General features: G+C 38.4%; 1 protein-coding gene and 1 non-coding gene across 17 annotated transcripts in view; one reads left to right on the forward strand and one right to left on the reverse strand.

Moving 5' to 3' along the window:
- Positions 1 to 25,250, reverse strand: part of THOC2 (THO complex subunit 2) — a 118,534-nt gene that overhangs the window by 61,233 nt on the left and 32,051 nt on the right. For all 16 annotated transcript variants that reach the window (XM_005227456.5, XM_024987826.2, XM_005227455.5 and 13 more), the window contains exon 8: positions 15,002 to 15,168. In XM_005227456.5, coding sequence (XP_005227513.1) covers positions 15,002 to 15,168 — 167 coding nt within the window. The remainder of the gene's footprint in view (positions 1 to 15,001; positions 15,169 to 25,250) is intronic.
- On the forward strand, positions 12,336 to 12,442 carry LOC112445287 (U6 spliceosomal RNA). Its single transcript, XR_003033644.1, has one exon. It is a non-coding gene; the product is annotated as a U6 spliceosomal RNA (small nuclear RNA).

Raw genomic sequence — 25,250 nt, forward strand, 5'->3', positions numbered from 1 at the left:
CTTTTCTAAGAATTTGCCCATTTCTTCCAAGTTGTCCATTTTATTGGCATATAATTGCTGATAGTAGTCTCTTATAATCCTTTGTATTTCTGTGTTGTCTGTTGTGATCTCTCCATTTTCATTTCTAATTTTATTGATTTGATTTTTCTCCCTTTGTTTCCTGATGAGTTTAGCTAATGGTTTGTCAATTTTATTTATCCTCTCAAAGAACCAGCTTTTGGCTTTGTTGATTTTTGCTATGGTCTCTTTTGTTTCTTTTGCATTGATTTCTGCCCTAATTTTTAAGATTTCTTTCCTTCTACTAACCCTTGGGTTCTTCATTTCTTCCTTTTCTAGTTGTTAGGTGTAGAGTTAGGTTATTTATTTGACTTTTTTCTTATTTCTTGAGGTATGCCTGTATTGCTATGAACCTTCCCCTTAGCACTGCTTTTACAGTATCCCACAGATTTGGGGTTGTTGTGTTTTCATTTTCATTCGTTTCTATGCATTTTTTGATTTCTTCTGTGATTTGTTGGTTATTCAGCAACGTGTTGTTCAGCCTCCATATGTTGCCATTTTTAATAGTTTTTCTCCTGTAATTGAGATCTAATCTTGCTGCATTGTGGTCAGAAAAGATGCTTGGAATGATTTCAATTTTTTTGAATTTACAAAGGCTAGATTAATGGCCCAGGATGTGATCTATCCTGGAGAAGGTTCTGTGTGCCCTTGAGAAAAAGGTGAAGTTCATTGTTTTGGGGTGAAATGCCTTATAGATATCAATTAAGTCTAACTGGTCTATTGTATCATTTAAAGTTTGTGTTTCCTTGTTAATTTTCTGTTTAGTTGATCTATCCATAGGTGTGAGTGGGGTATTAAAGCCTGCCACTATTATTGTGTTATTGTTAATTTCCCCTTTCATACTTGTTAGCATATGTCTTACATATTGTAGTGCTCCTATGTTGGGTGCATATATATTTATAATTGTTATATCTATTTCTTGGATTGATCCTTTGATCATTATGTAGTGTCCTTGTCTCTTTTCACAGCCTTTGTTTTAAAGTCTTTTTTATCTGATATGAGTATTGCTACTCCTGCTTTCTTTTGGTCTCTATTTGCATCAAATATCTTTTTCCAGCCCTTCACTTTCAGTCTGTATGTGTCCCCTGTTTTGAGGTGGGCCTCTTGTAGACAACATATATAAGGGTCTTGTTTTTGTATCCATTCAGCCAGTCTTTGTCTTTTGGTTGGGGCATTCAACCCATTTATATTTAAGGTAATTACTGATAAGTATGATCCCATTGCCATTTACTTTATTGTTTTGGGTTCCAGTTTATACACCCTTTTTGTGTTTCCTGTCTAGAGAAGATCCTTTAGCATTTGTTGGAGAGCTGGTTTGGTGGTGTCGAATTCTCTCAGCTTTTGCTTGTCTGTAAAGCTTTTGAATTCTCCTTCATATTTGAATGAGATCCTTGCTGGGTACAGTAATCTGGGCTGTAGGTTATTTTCTTTCATCACTTTAAGTACGTCCTGCCATTCCCTCCTGGCCTGAAGAGTTTCTATTGAAAGATCAGCTGTTATCCTTATGGGAACCCCCTTGTGTGTTATTTGTTGTTTTTCCCTTGCTGCTTTTAATATTTTTTCTTTGTGTTTGATCTTTGTTAATTTGATTAATATTTGTTGGGGCGTTTCACCTTGGGTTTATCCTGTTTGGGACTCTCTGGGTTTCTTGGACTTGGGTGATTATTTCCTTCCCCATTTTAGAGAAGTTTTCAACTATTATCTCAAGTATTTTCTCATGGTCTTTTTGTCTTCTTCTTCTGGGACTCCTGTGATTTGAATGTTGGGGCGTTTAACATTGTCCCAGAGGTCTCTGAGATTGTCCTCATTTTTTTTTAATTCGTTTTTCTTTTTTCCTCTCTGATTCATTTATTTCTACCATTCTATCTTCTATTTCACTAATCCTATCTTCTGCCTCCGTTATTCTACTATTTGTTGCCTCCAGAGTGTTTTTGACCTCATTTATTGCATTATTCATTATATATTCACTTTTTCATTTCTTCTAGGTCCTTGTTAAACCTTTTTTGCATCTTTTCAATCCTTGTCTCCAGGCTATTTATCTGTGATTCTATTTTATTTTCAAGATTTTGGATCATTTTCACTATCATTATTCGGAATTCTTTATCAGGTAGATTCCCTATCTCTTCCTCTTTTGTTTGATTTGGCGGGCATTTATCCTGTTCCTTTACCTGCTGTGTATTCCTCATCATCTTGTTTATTTTTCTCTTCATCTTGTTTATTTTGCTGTGTTTGGGGTGGCCTTTCTGTATTCTGGCAGTTTGTGGAGTTCTCTTCATTGTGGAGTTTCCTCACTGTGGGTGGGGTTGTATGGGTGGCTAGTCAAGGTTTCCTGGTTAGGGAAGCTTGTGTCAGTGTTCTGGTGGGTGGAGCTGGATTTCTTCCCTCTGGAGTGCAATGAAGTGTCCAGTAATGAGTTATGAGATGTCAGTGGGTTTGGAGTAACTTTGGGCAGCCTGTATATTGAAGCTCAGGGCTGTGTTCCTGTGTTGCTGGAGAATTTGCATGGTATGTCTTGCTCTGGAACTTGTTGGCCCTTGGGTGGTGCTTGGTTTCAGTGTAGGTATGGAGGTGTTTGCTGAGCATCTGTCAATTAATGTTCCCTGGAGTCAGGAGTTCTCTGGTGTCCTCAGGATTTGGACTTAAGCCTCCTGCTTCTGGTTTTCAGTCTTATTTTTACAGTAGTCTCAAGACTTCTCCATCTATACAGCACCATTGATAAAACATCTACGTTAAAGATGAAAAGTTTCTCCACAGTTAGGGACACTCAGAGAGGTTCACAGATTTACATGGAGAATAGATGAGGGAGGAGGGAGTTAGAGGTGACCCCAATGAGATGAGGTGGAATCAAAAGAGGAGACAGCAAGCTAGCCAGTAATCACTTCCTTATGTGGGCTCCACAGTCTGGACCGCTCAGAGATGTTCACAGAGTTATACAGAGAAGAGAAGAGGGAAGATGGAGACAGAGGTGGCTAGGAGGATAAAGGGGGGAATCAAAAGGAGAGAGACAGATCCAGCCACTAAGCAGTTCCCTAAGTGTTCTCCACCGTCTGGAACACACAAAGAGATTCACAGAGTTGGGTAGAGAAGAAAAGGGGGAGGGAGGAGATAGAGGTGACCTGGTGGAGAAAAAGGAGAGTCCAAAGGGGGAGAGAGCAGTCAAGCCAGTAATCTCGCTCCCAAGTAAAAATGAGTACTGAAGATTGGGTTCTTAAAGGTACAAAATTGATAACAAATACCAAAAAGCAAAAATTAAAAATCTAGAGTAGAGGTTGGCTTTTCAAAAATACAATATTAAAGGAAAAAAAAAGAAAAAAACAAAGTCACAAAAATTATAAATATATATATATATATATGAAGTTTGCTTTAAAAAAATAGGGTCTCTTTTTTTTGCAAAGTAATAGTAGGTTATAAAAATGAAAATTAAAGGAGTAATAGAGGACTTAAAAAAAAGAATGATAGTAAAAATAGAAAAAATATATCTAGGACTTTCTCTGGTGGTGTTGTGGGCAGTGTGGGGTGAGTTCATTTTCAGATAGTTCCTTGGTCCGGCTTATATTTCTCAAGATCTATAGACCCCTTCCTATGTAGTCGGTACTAACTACAGGGTTTTAATCTATTGCACCTGTCACTTCCAAGGCTCTTCTGTTTGCTGGTCTCCAGTGTCTCATTTCTGCCCTGACACAAGGGGGACGTGGTGGACACTTTTTTAGGCTCACTTGTTCAGTCACACTGTGGGGAGGGAGGGACGCTGCAAACAAATAACACTGGCATGTGCTCACAGTGTCTCAACCACACTGGGCCTGCCCCCGCTCACGGCGCATGAGCCCTCCCTGCCCACACTGCTTAGGCTCTAGGTTGCACCACTGGGAACCATCGGAGGCTTGCCCTGGGCTGCATGGACCTCCTAGATCTAAGCCACTCAGGTTCAGGCACTCAGGTAGTCCTCAGAGGTGCAGACTCGGTTGGGCCTGCGTTTTGTGCCCTTCCCAGGTCCGAGCAGTTCAGGTGTTTGGTGAGCACGGTCGCTGCGACTTATTGCCTCCCCCATCCCTGCCACTCAGGTTTTCTGGCTGTACAGCTGGCGCACCTTCTCAGGCGGATGTTGACCGTCCAGAACCCCAAGAAGTCTTAGTTAGCAAAGAAGCCTGCTTGCAGTTTGGTAGTTAATGTCTCTCTGGGGCTGTGATTGCCCCCTTCCAGCTCTGGCTGCCTGTCACCGGAGGGGGATGGTCTGCAGCCGGCTAGCTCTGCTCAGTCCTTTGTTCTGTGAGCAGGCCTGGTGGTGTCTTAGGTTAGGGCTTTTCGCGTGGTAGCTATCCCACAGTCTGGTTTGCTAGCCCAAGTTAGTTCCCTCAGATTGCTCTTGGGGCATTCAGGCCCAGTTCTTACTCTAACCAATGCAGCCCGGGGCCTCCCTCCCCAGCCCCTGCTTGCTAGTGGGGGTGCAGGCGTCTGCACTGCTTCTCCGCTGGGGGAGTTACTGTTGGGCACGTAATCTGTGGGTTTTAATTATTTATTTATTTTTCCTCCTGGTTATGTTGCCCTCTGTGGTTCCAAGGCTCGCCACAGTGAGAGTGTTTCCTGGTGTTTGGAAACTTCTCTCTTTTTAAGACTCCCTTCCCGGGATGGAGCTCCATCCCTACCTCTTTTGTCTTTTTTTTTGTCTTTTATATTTTTTCCTACCTCCTTTCAAAGACACTGGGCTGTTTTTCTGGGTGCCTGCAGTCCTCTGCCAGCATTCAGAAGTTGTTTTGTGGAATTTACTCAGCGTTTAAATATTCTTTTGATGAATTTGTGGGGGAGAAAGTGGTCTCCCCGTCCTATTCCTCTGCCATCTTAGGACCACCCCCCCATGTTCTGCTTCTACTCAACACTGATCTTTATGAGTAAACCTCCTCCCATAATTGTGATATGTGTTATGCACATATGAAGCTAATGAAACTAACAAATACATTTTAAAAGGCATTATTTCACCATGATTTTTAAGACAGATTAAGTCCTCAACAACAGTTTGATTTTAATTGTTTTTAAATGGCTATTTTAGTATCAAAACATTTTTTCCATGAAAACAAATGGTGGTCATGGTTTCAGAGCAAAACCACAAAAGCTCACTGACTTGAATCCACCAGGAATATTCACATTTCCCCCATTAACTCTGCTTAAGTGTGCCACAAGAAGCCTCCAACTCTCAGGGTCAAATGTCAATTCCTGTACTCTGATCTTCATATCGCTCTGCACAATCCCTGTTCTGTCCTCTCTCATGCATCCACATTCTTAAAGAACTTCTATGGAATCCTCTGGAATTCAGGACCCATCCTCAGCAAAACCCCCTATGCCTTGAAACTCTTCTCTAAATGTATCCTCTCAACCTCTCCTCCCCCCTTTCACCTTAACATTTGAACAGAGCCTAGCATTCACTAGGAACACCACTCCCACTGTAACCCAGTCAAGTGATGGCTATTTTCCCTGGACCCCTCACAATACTAGGACTGGAGGTAGGGTATGAATCATCTTTTTTTTTATATTTGTTTTCAGACTACTCTCCATCATGCTCCCTAAAGCCCACCCAGCTTTGAATTTTCTATTGCTCCTATCCTTCACTATTCTTGTGATCTAGTTTCATTCCGCTGTGGTCCAAGAAAATATTTTGCATGATTTCAATGTTATAAATGTATTGAGACTTGTTCTGTTGTCTAATATAAGGTCTATCCTGGAGAATGTTCCATGTGTACTAGAGAAGAATGTGTAATCTACTGTTGTCCAATGGACTGTTCTATATATGTCTGTTAAGTCTAACTGGTTTACAGTGTTGCTCAAGTCCTCTATTTCCTCTCTGATAATTTGTCTAAATTTTTCTATCCACTAATGAGAGTGGGGTATGGAAATATCCAATAGTTACTGTAGAACTGTCTATTTCCCCCTTCAACCCTGCTAATGTTTGCTTCATATATTTTGAGGCTCTGTTTGGTGCATATACAGTTATTAACTGCTTTATGTTCTTGATAGGCTGACCCTTTATCAATATATGTCTTTTGATATCTATTATAAAAAAATTTGACTTAAAAGTCTATATAGCAACCCCATCTCTCCTGGATACTGTTTGCATTGGTTATCTATTTACATACTTTCGCTTCCAATATATTTGTATCTTTGGATCTTAAAGTAAGTCTCTTATAGATAACATATAGTTGAATCATGCTTTTTTCCCCCTCTCATTTTATTACAATGAATTTTAACACTATAGAAAAGTCATGTGATCTTGGTGGGTCTGGATCTTGCTTTTTTATACATTCTGCCAAATGCTGCTTTTTAATTGCAAAGTTTAACCCATTTGCATTTAAATAATTGGTAATGAGGAAGGACTTCTGCCATTTACTGTTTCCTGTCTTATTTTACTGTTTCTCATTTCCTCCATCACTTTTTTAGTATTTTTTTAAATTCCCTGTTTCTTTCCTCTTCTATTTATTTTTTAAGTATTTTCTTAATGGTCACCTTGAGTGTTAACAATTAACATTCTAAACTTATAATAACATATTTTGAATTAATATCAACTTAGCTTCAATATTATACAAACTGTGCATCTATAAACCTCTATCCTTCCCCCTTTTATATTGTCACACATTGTGTGTCAACTAGATTATAATTTTTGTTTTATTCTTTTGTCTTTTAAATCATATCAGAAAAAAGGAGAAACTACAAATCAAAAATTACAATAATATTGGCTTTTATATTTAGCTATGTAGTTACATTTACTAATGTTCTTTATTTTTTCATATGGCTTGAAGTTACTGTCTAGTGTCCTTTCATTTCAATCCAAAGGACTCACTTTAGCATTTCTTGTAGGGCAGGTCTGCTAGCAATGAACTCCCCCAGCTTTTATTTTGGAATATCATAATCTCTCATTTTTGAAGGATAGTTTTGTTGGATATAGAATTCTTGGTTTCATTCTTTCAATACTTTACATAGTCCATTCCACTGCCTTCTGAAGAAATCAGCTGTCAATCTTATTGAGGTCACTTGTATGAATGAGTCACATCTGTTTTGCTGCTTTCAAGATTCTGTCTTTGACTATTTTATATATATATATATATATATATAAAATATACTATATTATAATTTGACTATAATGTGTCTCAGTATGGATCTGAGTTTATCCCATGTGGTGTTCCTCAAGTTTCTTAGATGTGTAGATTCATATATTTCATCAAATTTGAGAAGGTTTCCACCATTATTTTTTCAAATATGCTGTCCTTTTCTCTCTCTCTCCCCTCTACCTCTTGGACTCCACAATATACATACTGACACACTTTTTTTTTTTTTTGGTTACACCATATATGGGATCTTAGTTCTCTAAACAGGGATTGAACCCAGGGTCACGGCAGTGAAAGCATCAAGTCCTAACCACTGGACAGCCAAGGAACTCCTCACATATTGGTATACTTGATGGTATCCCATAGGTCTGTTAGGCTCTAATATTTTTCTTCATTCTTTTCTGTTTCTGCTCCTCAGACTATATAAGGCACCACTGGACACTGTGTGGCAGGGTATACCATTATCCAAAAGGTATTTTTAGGAGATTCCCACGGATGGGATCTTCCCTGGACTCCCTGGTGGCTTAGATGGTAAAGCATCTGCCTACAATGTGGGAGACTGGGGTTCAATCCCTGGGTCGGGAAGATCTCCTAGAGAAGGAAATGGCAACCCACTCCAGTATTCTTGCCTGGAAAATCCCATGGACGGAGAAGCTTAGTAGGCTAGTAGGCTATAGTCCATGAGGTTGCAAAGAGTGGGACAAGACTGAACGACCTCACTTTCACCCTAGCCCGAGGGATGCTCCCAGTCAGGCAAAACAAAGACAAGCCCTTGCACCAATCCTTCAGGGAGTAGCCAGACAGGCCAAATTCTTTGAGAACAATTCTTTATATCCTCAGGCATTAGCAATCTGTAGTAGGAATGCCTGCTTTTATCTTCACAGCTACCATCAATCTGGGTGTGAGATAGTAGGCAGGCAATTTAAAATGCCACAGAGCTCTCTTATCCCAAACAGCAGCTTCTTTCTTCACCAAATCATTTCTTGGTTGTTTAAGTTTTTACTAAATTCCAGAGTTCTGTGAAAGTTGACTGACAGTTTTTTTGCCAGTTCATCAGTTGCTTTTCTGAAGGGACAGAGCTCTGAGTTCTGTACTCTACCACTTTTAGTTATGTATTATTGTTGTCATCTATGGACCCCTGGGTCACTGCCTTTACTTAGCAATGAATGACCTTAGCTTTTGATTCAGTGTCACTTTCTCCAACTCTATTCCTTTCTTAATTTTTAGAGATTATCATATACATGCTAGTGATACTTCCAACATGCTGGTTTCTTAGTTCCTTGAATTCCACTCTTGCAAAGACCTCCTCTACTCTATTTTAGCCATTCACTCCATATCCTAAATTCTAATATTACCAATAGCTACAACTCCTCAAAGTACTAATTTCACATATCCACCCTCAAGTGGGTCCTTAATGTCACTGGCCAATTATACTCTTATTTCTCTAGTCCATTCACTCTCATACTCTCTTACGCAACTATTTCCTACTTTCTCTTCTAAGCTCCAATACCTCCTCTATCATTCCCTTTCTCATCTGATGAACTTGCTTTCTATTTCAGCATGAAAACTGGATCAATCAACAGGACCTCTACAAATTCTCACCATCAGATCTATCCACCTACCAACAAGTGTACCCACATATGCTACCTTTCCACCTGTTATTATATGTGAATTCCCTGTGGTCCTATATAAAGTTCATCCATCACTTACGCTATAAGCTGCATTCTATCTTATTCAAGAACACTAATCCAATAATTCGCTCCTCTTTCTCCTACATCACCAGTTTTCTTTCTGTTCAATCATTCCCATCAACACATGAACAGTCTCTCTCCTATCTTCAAAGAAAATCTCGAGTTCACTTCCTCAGTTACCCCTCCATTTATCTGTGCCTCTCTGTAGCAACTCCTTTATAGAGTTGTCTATTCTCATTGTCTCTAATTCCATTCTTCCCATTCTCTTTTAACATCACTCAAACTCTACAAATATGGCTAGTTTTGAACTCCCTGCTAATAAATCCATTTTTCAGTCCTCATCTTAAATGACCTGTCAGAGACATTTAACAGACTTGATCACTCCTTCTTCCATTTAGCTTCCAAGATACTATATTCTTGTTTTCCTCTTACCTTACATGTGTTCCTTCTATATCTCCTTTGCTGGCTCCTCCTCTTTTCCCAGGCCCTTTAACATCAGAGTACCCCAAGGCTCAGCCTTTGGTTCTCTTATCCAACTTAATGATTTCATCCAGTATCACAACTTTAAATATCATCTATGTGCTTTTGGCACCCACATTTCTATCTCTAGCCCTTTCTAGTTCAAGTGCTTTCTCCAGCACACCAAATCCAATATCCAGTTATTTGCTCAACATCTCCACTTGGATATCTGAATCTCTAACAGGTATTTCAAACTTAAGATGCCCAAAACTGAATTCCTGATTCCTGCCCACAGTACTCCAAACTCATTCCACCTGAAATTTACCCTATCTCAGGTGATGATGAAAACTATCTTTTTAGCTGCTCAGTCCAAAAAAAAAAATTTAGGACAGTCTCTAACTCTACTTTCTCACATTCTATATCTAATCCATCAGCAAATACTATTGGCTCTACCTTCAAAATATATTCAGAACATTATCTACTTCCACTACTACCATAACCATATTGATTCTTTGAAAACCTAAGTCAAAATGCATATGTACACACTCTTTTTGTCTCTCTCGTCTCTTTCTCACACACACATCACTCATGTCACCATTAGATGTGTCTACTAAAGAAACTCCTTACTCTGATGGCTAGTAATTAATGTGGGGGAAAAAATGAAGTATTTGTCTGTCTTTCTAGTAGGAACTGTACTGCAGAATAACCAAACAACTCAAGTTAATAAGGGACAACTGATGGCTCATAAATGTAGACGGCAAGATAAAATTAGTGAACCAACAATTTGGAACACCAAAGGAAATAACTGACTCAAAAAACTACCATCCATGTAGTTACATTACACTTAATGAAAGATTGATGAAAAACTGGATATTCACATGTTACCAAATATCAACCTACAGATAACTTGCTGTTGACAAGATGGGGAAATGTCATTGTATAATGGAGGGATTATATTGTCATCAACTTACTGAAATATTAGAAGTCAGTATTAGATGCTATGCAATATGAAACATATAACACAACCTATGAAGTATTTTTGCCACTAATATTTTACCTGAACATAGTCGAGCCTTTAGCCCTAACTTCAAGCATATAAGAAAAACAGGGGATAAAGAACAAATTAAACCAACCACAAAAAGCAATTAGATAAATCCAAAAGGTGGAGTCCTCTTTGGGAATTTCTCTTCAACAAGTGACTGCCATTAATGGAAGGGGTGGGGGAAATTATTCTAAACTGAAAGAGAGTAAAAAAATCCCCAAAATCAAATATTATATTTGTGTGGTCTTTGACTGGATCATCATTTGAACAAACCAGGTGTAAAATGCATTTGGGGGACAACTTGGAAAATCTAAATATGGTCTGAGCTATGATAGCAGTCTAGTTAGATATAAAATTAGTATCATGGTTGTATAGAAAAATGTCCTTACTGTTAAAAAATACAAATTAATGTATTGTTACATTCATGATCTGTAATATAAATTAACATTTCCCCCCCCAAATTATACCAATGTGTTAATAAACATACTTCTAGGTGATAGAGTTAAGGGTATTCACACTATTCACTCTTTTCTATATGTCTAAAAATGTTCATAATAAAATTAAAAGGTAAAAGAAAAACAAAATGAAAAAAACTACACCAGATCATATCATTCAAAACCTCCACTGGCTTCACTGGGCACTGGAAGTCAGAAACCTTGCACCAGTCCACGTGATATGGTCCCTCATCTTTGACCTCAGCCACTACCGCTCTCCCACTCAATCACTCTCATCCAGCCACACTGGTCTCCTCGCTGTTATTCAACACATTAGGCATGCTCACACCTGAAGACTGTTGCCCTAGCTGTTCTCTTTGCCTGGAGGCTCTTCCAAATATCTGCAGTTTACACTCTCACATCATCTGTTTCTTTGCTTAAATAAACTCACCTTTTCAAAGAGGTCTACTCTTACTTTTTTGTTTAAAATTGCCACTTCACCACTCTAGTACTCTCATTCTTCCTTATGCTGCTCTCTTTCTTCTTTTGCCCCCTCTCATTGATCACCTTTGCTTAGAATATAAGCATCATGAAGGCAAGGATTTTTATTTGCTTACATATGTAGTCGCAGCACTTAGGACACTACCTGACACATAGGAGGTGTTCAGTCAATATTCCTTAAATGAGTATATTAGGGTTATAATAGTGCATAACACCATGGTACCGCTATTACTGTGTTCTGAATCAAGAAACCAAAAAGCTGGGACAAGAGTGAGAGTCATCATCTCCTTCTTCTTCCTGTGGCAAGATAAACCCAGCCAAGTTTGTCTTTCAGTATCCTCACACTTTCTAGTACTCCTTTCTTCTTGCCCTTCGTGCTGACCCTAAACCCTCTATTCCAGCAATCTCTGTTAAGGGAACTGAATCAGCCCAATTTTCCAAAGTCTGTTCTAAAACTGCTTATATCCCTACCAACTTTCCAAGTCAAGACATCCAGTACAGGTAATCCCAGGTTGAAATCAGAATAAAATCACTCTGACTTTATAGCAGAAATAATTACCTTTGCCTAGAAGTCCTAGCATTAAGGAAAAAAAATTAAAAGAACCCTGTTAATCCCAATAACTTCCAATTGGTGAAAATATGGGTTGTGGACAGGGGGAGTAAACATTTTCAGGAAGTGATGGCAGGGGGTTGGGGTGGGTAGACTTAGGCAAGAGACCAGTACACAGGGTGAGCATACATGCTTAGGAACCAATTCCCCAGGTTAGAAGCCCTCAGCAGTTCTTGATTTTCGTGGCTTTTCTTACTTTACCTAACCAGACTACAAATTATCTAAAATCTCTTACATTTCTTCCCCTGCCCTCAGTGGTCCTTAAGATTACAGATTCCCAAAATAAGATTGCTCAGGCAATAAAAATAAGCAAATGGTGTTATACAGAACAATACCAGGGTTACTCTTTCCAATAATAGGTTATTTCTAAATCAAATATTTTTTGGTTGGGCATTTCTTATGTAAGACAAAGGCCCCATTATCTACTTTTTTTTAAAAAAGGATCATTCCGTGCTCGCTTCGGCAGCACATATACTAAAATTGGGACGATACAGAGAAGATTAGCATGGCCCCTGCGCAAGGATGACACGCAAATTCGTGAAGCGTTCCATATTTTTTGAATGGATAAGAAAGCTGTGGTACATATACACAATGGAGTATTACTCAGCCATTAAAAAGAATACATTTGAATCAGTTCTAATGAGGTGGATGAAACTGGAGCCTATTATACAGAGTGAAGTAAGCCAGAAGGAAAAACATAAATACAGTATACTAACGCATATATATGGAATTTAGAAAGATGGTAACAATAACTCTGTATACGAGACAGCAAAAGAGACACTGATGTATAGAACAGTCTTATGGACTCTGTGGGAGAGGGAGAGGGTGGGAAGATTTGGGAGAATGGCAATGAAACATGTAAAATATCATGTAGGAAACGAGTTGCCAGTCCAGGTTCGATGCACGATGCTGGATGCTTGGGGCTGGTGCACTGGGACGGCCCAGAGGGATGGTATGGGGAGGGAGGAGGGAGGAGGGTTCGGGATGGGGAACACATGTATACCTGTGGCGGATTCATTTTGATATTTGGCAAAACTAATACAATTATGTAAAGTTTAAAAATAAAATAAAATTAGAAAAAAAAAAAGAAAAAAAAAAAAAAAAGGGATCATTCCAACATTGGTTAACCCCCAGGGATATTTTAATTCAGTTCAAAAAGTGTTACCATTATGAGGAATAGTCTCATACAGAAAGTTTTAATTCTAAAACTGATATTCAACTAACAATACTATATTAAGCAGTAGGTCATCATTATTCACTGCAATAAGCCCTGAAACCCTCAGTCTCCAAAGTCCTAACCTATATTCTAATTAATCATGCTCAAGTTAAATTTCAGCTACCCTGTCACTTCAGCAGTTGGCTTCATGTTCTCAAATCCAAAACAATCAAGGTGCAATTAAACACCTGAACTTCTCTTTCTCTATACTAAGAGTAGACTCCCTGGCTGCCAGTAGGAATAGGAATGACTATCATCACTAATTTTTAAACAAAGGTGAAATGCCCTTGCCCCAAATCCTTGACACTTCTCTTGTTTGGTACCAAAAAGCTATATGCTTTTAGTTCTGAACTAAGTTATCTTCTGGAACATTATAGAGAAATGGAAAAATTAAGATAACCAAAGGCAGTAGGTGGATTATATTTGAGAATCCTAAAAGAAGCTGTCCTTCTATCCTGAACTTGAGCTCTCAGGGATAGGAATAGACACTCTTTTCCAGAGTATCCTCAGTGCTTAACACAAAGCAACAACATACCATAAAAACTCAGTAAATGAGTATTTCCTGACTAGTTGAAAATCCCAGGCAGGTAGACAAATCAGAAAAGCCAGACCAGAAAGACAACAGAGGCCTTATTACATTAAAATCCGCCACGCTATTGAGAAAATTATCTTCCTAAAACACAGATCATTCAACTTTTACTACAGGCTAAGCAATAAAATCAATCAAGAGAAATCAGTAAAATATAGACCCTGTCCTAAATGACTCACAACCTAGCAAAGGAGACAGACACAGTTTATTCCAATATAACCTGATAAGTGCTAAAAGTCTGAGTTAAGTTTTATGAGAACAGAATTTAAGAAGTGACTTAAACTCTGCATGGGTGAAGTGTCCACCAAAAACTTTTATAGTTCAAGAAGTACTTGATCTTAAAGAATAAATAAGAATTTACAAGATGAAGAAAAGACAGATGGAAGGGGTGGGTAAGTACATTTTCCAGTTATAAGGAACTGCATTTAGACAAAGGTCTATACATAGCAATGCCCATACCAAAGTTCAAGTAACAGCTAGTAATTTAATATGACTAGAATATTAGATGTGACTGGAAAAAAATTACTAAAGATAAGGCTGGAAAGAAAGAATGGGACTAGATTGTGAAGAGCCTTTTCTGCTACATTTAGAAGTTTGAATTTCATCCTGCCAGCAAAGATTTTTAAGCAGTGTGTTAATTAGATCTCTTTCAGCATGTAACAGTAGTACATCCATAATATGAAAGATGGATTGAAAGAGAAATAATCAGAGGCCACAGATCTGCAAGATAACTACGCAGTGGTTTAAGTAAAAAATGATGCAAGATAGGCCTCAAGAATTTATTCACATCCATAAAAAATTTCAATGGTAACTACCCATATGATAAAATTCTAACTCAACACAGCATTCAAGGCTCCTGACAATCTAAAGTTGTGCCAACCTTTCCAACCTCACTTCCTGTCCCTTTTCCCCCCATATCTTACAATCCAGCCACATGAGACTAAGTACCATTTCTTCAACTTGTTATATACATTCTGTCTCCCATGTCTTCATTCACACGCTATTTGTTACTTCTGCACAGACAACTCTCAACAAACTCGTACAGCCTTCAAGCACCAGGTTCCAAAAAAAAATGTTATATCTGTAAGTCTTCCCTGACTCCATCTCTCTCAAGGCAAAAATTTATTAGGCTTTCTTCGAGGCCTTCACATCACATCATTCATACCACTAATGTAGTTTCTTATCCCTTCTACTAAAATGGCTGAGCTGAAACCAATCGTTTACAAATAAAATTCAAAGTAAATTTGACATATAAAATCACAAAATTTATACACACACACATATACATACACACACATTTTTTTTTTTTACCTGATAAAACTTGAATTTGAACCCAAGAATATGACACAGTGTTTGCGGTTCACACATACTCATGTAAGATTCTAATAAAGATATAAAGAAGTCATCGTGTTCTGGCCTGCATTCAAACACTTCTAAAATGACATCCAGAACTCTATTGGGATCCAGATTAAAGCATCCTGTAACAGATGAGATATACACAAATTCAAAAGTGATTATACATCATTTCTAGAAAAATCATTAACTTTCAGGGACAACTTACATAAAATAAAGACAACTTCTTTTACAAGTTTGCCTTCTCTGCCCCAGAGGGAAATCTTCTTTTTCAAGGTCATCAAGACAACCCCCCACATTTTACAGATGAGAAACATGACTTTCCCAGGATTACAGAGCAGATTACTAACACAGCTGAGCCCAGGACCCTGTGACGCTAAGTGAACCTTCTATGCCACATTATCTCATCAATTCTTGTTTACTCACACTAGTGAAAGAGATTCACATTTTTAATTCTTATCAAAATATGAAAATCAAACAACGTGTTTTACAAGTTAGACAACTTTTATGCAGAACTATTTGGAATGTGGATAAACAAGTTAGAAGCTCAGGTTTGTGAAAGTAGAGCATCATTTTTAGAATCATATTTTAGTTTATCTTATATACACAACAAAGCTACAAAAAGTAATTATATATTGATAGTTTTTGGCAGTAATTCTAAAGGAAATCAGGTACACTGCTGATACTAAAGATATGAGAATACCAAGGGGCTGGGGACAAAACACAAGCAAACAGAGAAGTAAGAAAACAATCTAGGTAGATCAGGAAAGAGAAGGGAAAGAAGCACTTAATAGGGACTGATGGTTACTTACCCTTGCTAATCTCCTAGAGTAAGTTAAAAAGGCCAATAGACATGAATTTAATAAACATTCCTATCAGCCACTCTACTCTCAATACTATTATTACCTCTATTTGCATTCATCTTCAGCTGTTACTATAATCAAATTATAGTGCAGTTAGACCCTATGTGCATTTGAGAATGCAACCATTTACACATAATAAACAATGCAAAATAAAAAAGACAAATCATTTAAATGATATAGTCAAAAACAGATCTTGCTGTGATTTACGTCATAGAGTGTTTTGCCTATGTTTTCCTCTAAGGGTTTTATAGTATCTGGCCTTACACTCCCATTGGTGGGAATGTAAACTGGTACAACCACAATGGAGAACAGTATAGAGGTTCCTTAAAAAATTAAAAACAGAACTATTAGGTTGGTGCAAAAGTAACTGTGGTTTTGCATTGTTGAGCTTTGCCATTTGATATTAGAATGCATTCTTAAATAAATATGCTTATGTTCTGTATCATTTTAACGTGCATTTCTCACTTTATGTTTTTTGGCTAGTAACTTATTACTTGCTATTTATTTCATATGTATTTTAGACCAGGGAAATGATGTTAGACAAAAAGCAAATTTGAGCAATTTTCTTATTTGAATTCAAAATGGGTCGTAAAGCAGTGGACACAACTCGCAACATCAACAACGCATTTGGCCCAGGAACAGCTAACAAACATACAGTGCAATGGTGGTTCAAGAAGTTTTGCAAAGGAGACAAAACCCTTGAAGATGAGGAGCACAGTGGCTGGCCATTGGAAGTTGACAACAACCAAATGAGAGGATCATCAAAGTTGATTCTCTTACAACTACATGAGAAGTTACCCAAGAACTCAATGTCGACCATTCTGTGGTGATTTGGCATTTGAACAAATTGGAAAGGTGAAAAAGCTTGATAAGTGGGTGCCTTGTGAGCTGACTTGCAAGTCAGAAAAGTCATCACTTTGAAGTGTCCATCTTCTCTTTTTCTATGCAACAACAACAAACCACTTCTCGACTGGATTTTGACATGCGACAAAAGTGGATTTTATACAACAACCAGCGATGACCAGCTCAGTGACTGGACCAAGAAGAAGCTCCAAAGCACTTCCAAAAGCCAAACCTGCACCAAAAACAGGTCATGGTCACTGTTTGGTGGTCTGTGTGTGCCAGTCTGATCCATTACAGCTTTCTAAATTCCAGCAAAACCATTACATCTGAGAAGTATGCCCAGCAAATTAATGAGATGCATGGAAAACTGTAACGCCTGCAGCCATCAATGGTCAACAGAAAGGGCCCAATTCTTCTCCACGACAACACCCAATTGCACAGCACACAACCAATGCTTCAAAAGTTGAACGAATCGGGCTATGAAGTTTCACCTCATCTGCCATGTTCACCTGACCTCTCGCCAACCAACTACCACTTCTTCAAGCATCTCGACAACCTTTTGCAGGGAAAATGCTTCCACAATCATCAGGAGACAGAAAATACTTTCCAAAGTTCACTGAATCCCAAAGCACAGATTTTTATGCTACAGGAATAAACAAACTTATTTCTCATTGGCAAAAATATGTTGACTGTAATGGTTCCTATTTTGATTAATAAAGATGTCTTTGAGTCTAGTTATAATGATTTAAAATTCAGGGTCCAAAACCGCAATTACTCTTTCATCAACCTAATACCATAAGACCCAGCAATCCCAATCCTGGGCATATACCTGGAGAACACCATAATTCAAAAAAAATGCATGCATCCGAATGTTCGTTGAAGCACTATTTACAACAGCCAGGATAATGGAAGCAATCTAAATGTCTATCAACAGATGAATGGATAAAGATGTGGTACATATATACAATGCAATATTACTCAGCCATAAAAAAAAATGAAATTGTGCCATTAGCAGAGACATGGATGGACCTAGAGGCTGTCACACAGAGTGAGTCAGAAAGAGAAAAACAAATATTGCATAATATCACTTATATGTGGGATCAAGAAAAATGGTACAGATGAACTTATTTACAAAGCAGAAATAGAGACAACAGATGGAGAGATCAAACATATGGACACCAAGGGGGAAGGGGGAAGTGGGATGAACTGGGAGACGGAGACTGACACATACACACTACTATGTATAAAATAGATAACTAATGAGAACCTACTGTATAGCACAGGGAACTCTACTCAAAGTTCTGTGATGACCTAAATGGAAAGGAAATCCAAAAAAGACGGGCTATATGTATATGTATAGCTGATTCACTTTGCTGTACAGTAGAAACTAACACAACATTGTAAAACAACTATAATAAAAATTAAATTTTAAAAATTAATTTAAAAAATAAATGATATAGTCAATTTCATCCACCATTCATCTCAAAATAATATATGCTGATGACCCAGAGTGAGCACATCACTCTGCTGTTCCCTCAGTTTATATCAGTTCCCTTATGCCTTGTGAATGGAATTCTTGTATTTTTAATAACAGATTTTTCATTAGGCATAGCCCCTAATACAAGCTAACCACTTCATCTGCGGCAAGCAAATAAACACTGATTTATTCTAATGCTGGAGCAAAAAAGAACACTGTCAATTGAGGGAGAGTTGTTGGGTCTAACCACTGTACATTATGGATGACTTAGAGGATTTTTCAAAGAAAATTCTTATATAATGTATTAATGATTTCTCTATTAAAGAGTTACTTTTATTATCTCCACACTTAAGTGTATTAAATGCTATAAAGCTAATGTCTAATTTGCAGTATCTTAGCCATCACTTAGAAAACCAAACCCTCCAAATTTAAGTATTTCTTTCTTCCTTTTATGAAACCAAAGCTTAGAATACATTTTTCTTCCACTTCTCATACTAAAGAAAGAAAGGACCAATACAATGATCATCTTATAGAAAAGAGCTCGACTTTCATAAATTCTCCAGAGATGTTTACCTAAAGCTCTGGGAAGAAAACTTCTGAATATTTTTGCCTTTCCTTGCACCCTCAAAAAGTATGGTCTATGAATGTACTCCAAAATAGCAACTGGAATTTTTAAATGCTGCTGGTGGAAATATACAATGTAAAATAGTATGACTACTTTATAAAATCACCAGCTTCCTTAAAAGTTAAACTTAACACCTACCATATGACCCAGCCATTTCATTCCTAGGTTTTACCTCAAGAGAAAAAATGTTTATGTCCATATAAAGACCTATACACAAATATTCACAGCAGCTTTATTTATAATAGGACACTCAAATATCCATCAACAAGTGAATGGATAAAATGTAGTACAGTATAACTGTAAATATACAGTGGAATACTACTCAACAATAACAAGAACGACTAATACGAGCAACGACATGGATAAATTACAAAATAATTATGCTGAATGAAATAAGTCAGACCAAAAAAAAAAAGTTCACTGTATGATTTCATTTATAAAAGAATTACAGAAAAAGTAAACTAATCTATAGTTTAGGAAGCAGATCACTGAACTTTCCTGGTGGTCCAGTGGTTAAGAAGCCACCTGCCAATGCAGGGCACATGGGTTCAATCCCTGCTCCAGAAAGATTCCACATGCCATGGGGTAACATGGCATGCCCATGCACCACAACTACTGAGCCCATGCTCTAGAGCCCACAAGCCACAACTATTGCTGCCTGCATGCCCTAGAGTGTGTGCTCTGCAACAAGAGAAGCCACTGCAATGAGAAGCCTGCACAAAGCAACTGGAGCCTGCTCACCACAACTAGAGAAAACCCATGTTCAACAATGAAGACCAAGTACAGACAAAATATTTTTAAAACTTTACAAATTAAAAAAAAATGCAACAGCATTATAAAAAAGAAAGCAAGCAGATCATTGATTATTCCGGGAGGAAATAGGGAGTAAGGAGGAATGAAATACAAAGAGACAAGAGGAAATTTGGAGGGTGGGTGATAGAAATGTGCATTATCTAGATTGTGGAGATGTTTTCACAAGTGTATATATGTGTTAAAACTCAATCTGTACACTTTAAATACGCACATTTTATTGTACATCAATTATGCCTAGATGGGCTTCCCTGGTGGCTCAGAGGTTAAAGCATCTGCCTGCAATGAAGGAGACCTGGGTTCGATCCCTGGGTCAGGAAGATCCTCTGGAGAAGGGAATGGCAACCCACTCCAGTATTCTTGCCTGCAGAATCCCATGGACAGAGGAGCCTGGTAGGCTACAGTCCATGGGGTCCCAAACAGTCAGACACAACTGAGCGACTAACACTTCATGCCTAGATAAAGTTGAAAAAAAAAAAAAAGCTTTCAAACTGCTATAACACTAACAATAGAGTATGGAAGTAGGATCTAGCAAACTTTCCAACCTTATAACTGCTCCTACATTTACTAAACATAAAAATTCACTCAACTAAATAAAAATGAACAATGCTCTATTCCATCAGAGAACAAAAAGATACATTGAATATATTTTAGAAAAAAATGTTAGCTTATAATTACCCATTTAAGCTACAGTCCACAAAACTTGTGTATAAGGACTAGAACAACAACATACTACATGGAAATGTTGTGTTTCATTCATACTGCTTTACAGTTTATATTTTCAATGTGTTACAGAATGGACCATTGATATGTTTTGTTTAAGAGTATTATTTCACAAAGGTTATTTTACAGTGATCTGTAATGTCAACCAATTTCTTTCTAGAAGCAATTTAAGGTTGTAACCTAGACGAACAGGACGCAACATTTATTTATAACAGATGACAATGTTTGCATCTCTTACCAAAAAAAAACCTGGCTTATGAGTTTTCTGTTATATGTCTCAGGTGCCATAAGTTAGTCCAATCAATTGGAATGACCTATGCTACACAATGGGCTTTCCCAGTGGCTCAGACGGTAAAGAATCTGCCTGCGATGCAGAACAGGATTTGATCCTTGGGCTGGGAAGATGCCCTGGAGAAGGAAATGGCTACCCACTCCAGTATTCTTGCCTAGAGAATCCCATGTACAGAAGAGCCTGGCAGGCTACAGTACATGGGGTCACAAGAATCAGACACAACTGAGTGACTAACACACATATGCTATATAACAAAGAAAAAGAAACCAAACGAAGGATTTAGAAAATCATTTTTTAAATGGCAGAGTTTTGCTAATAACAGTTAAGCTATTTCATACACAATTAAGATTTTAGTATCAATAAGTAAGCTTAAAATGTACAAAATAATTTTTTTTCTAATGGCAACTGTGGTAGAACAGGCAATCTTGTGCTCAAACATCTTAAAAAGGCTTTTATCTAGCCCAAGCATTGATAGTCATGTCATCCTGAGAAAGAGCATAAGCCTACCCCCTACCTCTGTATCAGGTACATTAAGCAATACACACACACACGCGCACGCACGCACACACACACATGCTTTTTCAGGAACAAACAGGGAACCATACGGGAAATAACATTTTAAATAGTAGACCTGTAATGGCCATGGATTCATTTCTTCATTTAAATAAACATTAAGTAACTACCCACTCCAGTACTTTTGCCTGGAAAATCCCATGGACGGAGGGGCCTGGTGGGCTGCAGTCCATGGGGTCGCTAGGAGTCGGACACGACTGAGCGACTTCACTTTCACTTTTCACTTTCATGCGTTGGAGAAGGAAATGGCAACCCACTCCATTGTTCTTGCCTGGAGAATCCCAGGGACGGGGAGCCTGGTGGGCTGCCGTCTATGGGGTTGCACAGAGTCGGACACGACTGAAGCGACTTAGCAGCAGCAGCAGCAGCAGCAGCAGCAGCAGCAGCAACTACCCACTATGTACCAAATGCTTGTGATACAGAGATTAATAAAATGCCTTCCCTACCCATAACAAAAGTTCACAGATTTTGGATGATACATCTTTGGAAAAAATGCAATGAAAAGTAACTGAATGTTCCCCAAAGATGGATAAGATGGCCAGTATTAGAGCAACTAACTGCAATTAGAGGCAAAAAACATGATTAAAGTGACAATGGTTCTTTTAGGGACAGGTCAAATTGAGATTCTTAACAGAAACAGAAAGACCTTGGTAACACTGCAAACATGACTGGGAGAGACGTCCAGCCTATACATTTTCGACAATAAAACAGAATGATAGCTTCAATTATCATGTTCCTGACAGAATAAACCTTAATAAGACAAAAAAAAAAAAAAAACATGTTCTTAACAAAAGGACATGATGTAGCTCTGGCATGTAGAATTACTTAAGAAGCAGGCTAAGCGGTGGTCTGAATGTTTTTTGTACTTCCAAAATTCATGTTGAAATTCTAATGCCCAATGAAATGGTATTAGGAGATAGGCTCTTTGAGAGATGAATAGGTCATAAAAGTATAGTCTCATGAATCAGAGTAATGCCCTTAGAAAAGAGAGCTCCTTGCCCCTTTTACCACATGAGAATACAACAGTAAGTTAGCAGTCTGCAACGCAGAAGAGGGCTGTCATGAGAACCCAACCATGCTGGCACCCTGATCTTGGACTTCCAGCCCCCAAAAATGTGAGAAATACATTTCTTTTGTTTATAAGCCCCACAGTCTATGGTATTTTGTTACAGAAACCTGAATGGACTAAAACAGGCTAATGAAAACTTATGCTAGACTATTTCTAAGAAATAGTTTTGCAAAAAACTGCACATTTCAAGGCAAGAACCAGAGAAGCAAGATGCAGAGCAATGCATCCAACAAAATAAAAGTATAATAGTTAAAACAAAACACTATACTTAAGAACCCCGATTGCTGTCTTCCTTTTCTTAGTAGAGATAAATGACTTCTTTGTAACTCATGTATAGGAAAGAAACACCAAAAAAGCAAAGCCTTAGGTAAAGGAAGCAGTCAACTGGTTTCTGCTTCCAAGGGATAGGAGAGTGTTGATACAATAAGAAGCTTCAAGGCTGAAAGGCTCTTATATGCAAACTGATCTGAAGACAGAATACTAAGTACATTCAAGACAATGTACTCAAAGGGGTTAAATGTCCCATAATCTGCCAAAGAATAAAATCATTTGACTTGGGGTTTTGTTTTTAATATTTCTCTGGTCACTTAACAAGCAACTAAGAGGGCTTGGGAGACTGGAGGAGGAGAGACTCTCACCCCACCCTTCCCACCTCCAGTCAGATTTACAACCTTGGACACCAGGTGACAAATGAAGGTCCTGAGGTTTGGCGAAGAGGGCTGTGATTCTGCATGAGAAGGAAAGGATCAGAGAGTCAAAGCCAAAAAGATCCTGGGCCACTAAACCCCAAACCAGCAAGAATCATTTTCAGTCTCCAAAACTAAACTCAAGCTAGCTCCATGACTAATTTTTAGACATAACTTTTTATTGACAGCAGCAATCAGCATACCACACCCTATGGATCAAACCCATTCGATTTTTGTAAGTAAAGTTGTGCTGTCACAGACACTCCTTCATTTACACGTTGTCCATGGCTGATCTCACACTACAACGGCAAAAGCGAGTAGCTGCAACAAAAAACATCTGGCCCACAAAGGAAAAAATATTTACCATCTCATCCTTTACAGAAAAGGTTTGCTGACCACTAATTTAGAAGAAAGAAAAGGAGAGAATACCTACTAGTTATTACTTTTTCTGAAGGGCATACAGAAGAATAGACATCTTATAGTTTAGTTCAGCAATCAAAGGAGTCCATCTCTGGGAGTTTCTCGGCAGTCCAGTGGTTAGGACTCAGCACCTTCACTGCTAAGGGCCCGGATTGAATGCCTGGTAGGGAAAAGATCCCACAAGCTGCTTGGCATAGCCAAAAAACAGAGAGTCCATCTCTGATATTCTTTTCCCTAATTTATAAAATATGCTTTTCGCCATCTTGATGTGAGGATCATCTGTGAGGCATCTATGACATGGCAGCTCAAAAGCCTAATAATCACTATACATTCCTATTAAGTTTCTCAAACTTACTGTCAGACTTGAAATTGCAACCACCAGATAGACTCATAACTGTTCCTAATCCTTGCTTGCTTGCAGTAAACAGCCCAAGGCTATCTGACAGAATATAAATACTGGTTTTCATATTCAGGACATAAAATTTTGATGTGCCAGAATCTTTTAGGGAGCAAATGACTCTACCTTTTAATTATAGAATGATAAATAAGGATTTCTCCTGATCAGACCAAGTACCCTGAAATATAAGTGTATCTAAAATGCAAGCCTCCCAAACCAGATACCAGTTCTGTCAGTGGCTGGTGAAGGAGATCAGACCTGAGATAGCTTAGGTATTATCTGTCTAGATTGCTCCTAGAGAGAAAAAAATGGGAACAAACAAGAGGAAACTCATCCAAAGATGTCATGAAAAGCAGGATGCTATGTTAGTGAACTCCTCTGGCCAGATGAGACAAGGACTACCTAGAGTCTGCACTGAGGAATCTGGTAAATTCTAACACTGAAAGAGTGAGTACTCAGTCTTAACTTCAACTATGAAAAATTTCTTTCTCAGACAATGGGGGAGGAGAGGAATCAGCTAGCCAAAGAGAAACAAACACTGAGCCAGGGAAATGAACTTTCTCAAATCCTCCATGTTGCGAGAAAGAGGCTAAGAATCAGTATAAGCTATCCTAGAAAAGGGGACGGAGAAGGCAATGGCACCCCACTCCAGTACTCTTGCCTGGAAAATCCCATGGGCAGAGGAGCCTGGTAGGCTGCAGTCCATGGGGTCGCTAAGAGCCAGACACGACTGAGCGACTTCACTTTCACTTTTCACTTTCATGCATTGGAGAAGGAAATGGCAACCCTCTCCAGTGTTCTTGCCTGGAGAATCCCAGGGACGGGGGAGCCTGGTGGGCTGCCGTCTATGGGGTCATACAGAGTTGGACACGACTGAAGTGACTTCAGCAGCAGCAGCAGCAGAAAAGGGGAAACATTCATTTGTTTTTCAACTAGTATTTATTCAGCACCTACGTACCAGGCACTAAGGTTAGAGGTACTAAACGAAACACAGAAAAACCCTCATTCTCATGGAACTTACTTACATTCCAGTGGGGCTGTGGCATAAAATACAGCGCATATTATATGGTGCCAAATGCTCAGAAGGAATATAGTGAACAACAGGGAGTGTTGCGGTGGGGGTGAGGTAGCCAAAGAAGTCTACACTGCAGAGGTGGCATTTGAGTGCTTCTGGGCTATCGTGCTTAGTAGTACACCTGACAGACTAGAATAGAGGGTTAGCCCAAGAAATCAAATTCTTTAAACTCATGGAATATCCATGTGAGTCATGAGCTTACAGCTGTGATTGCCACTGTTCTTCAGATACAGTAACATAACCTGTTCTCTATGGGGATAAAGTTCAAGAGAAGAAAGTATACAGTGTATGTTAGTCTCAGATAAAAGCATACAAAAATCCCTCTTTGAAATGTTCCCAAAATAACAAAGAACT

This window comes from Bos taurus, chromosome X (genome assembly GCF_002263795.3).
Source record: "Bos taurus isolate L1 Dominette 01449 registration number 42190680 breed Hereford chromosome X, ARS-UCD2.0, whole genome shotgun sequence".
NCBI lineage: Eukaryota > Metazoa > Chordata > Mammalia > Artiodactyla > Bovidae > Bos > Bos taurus.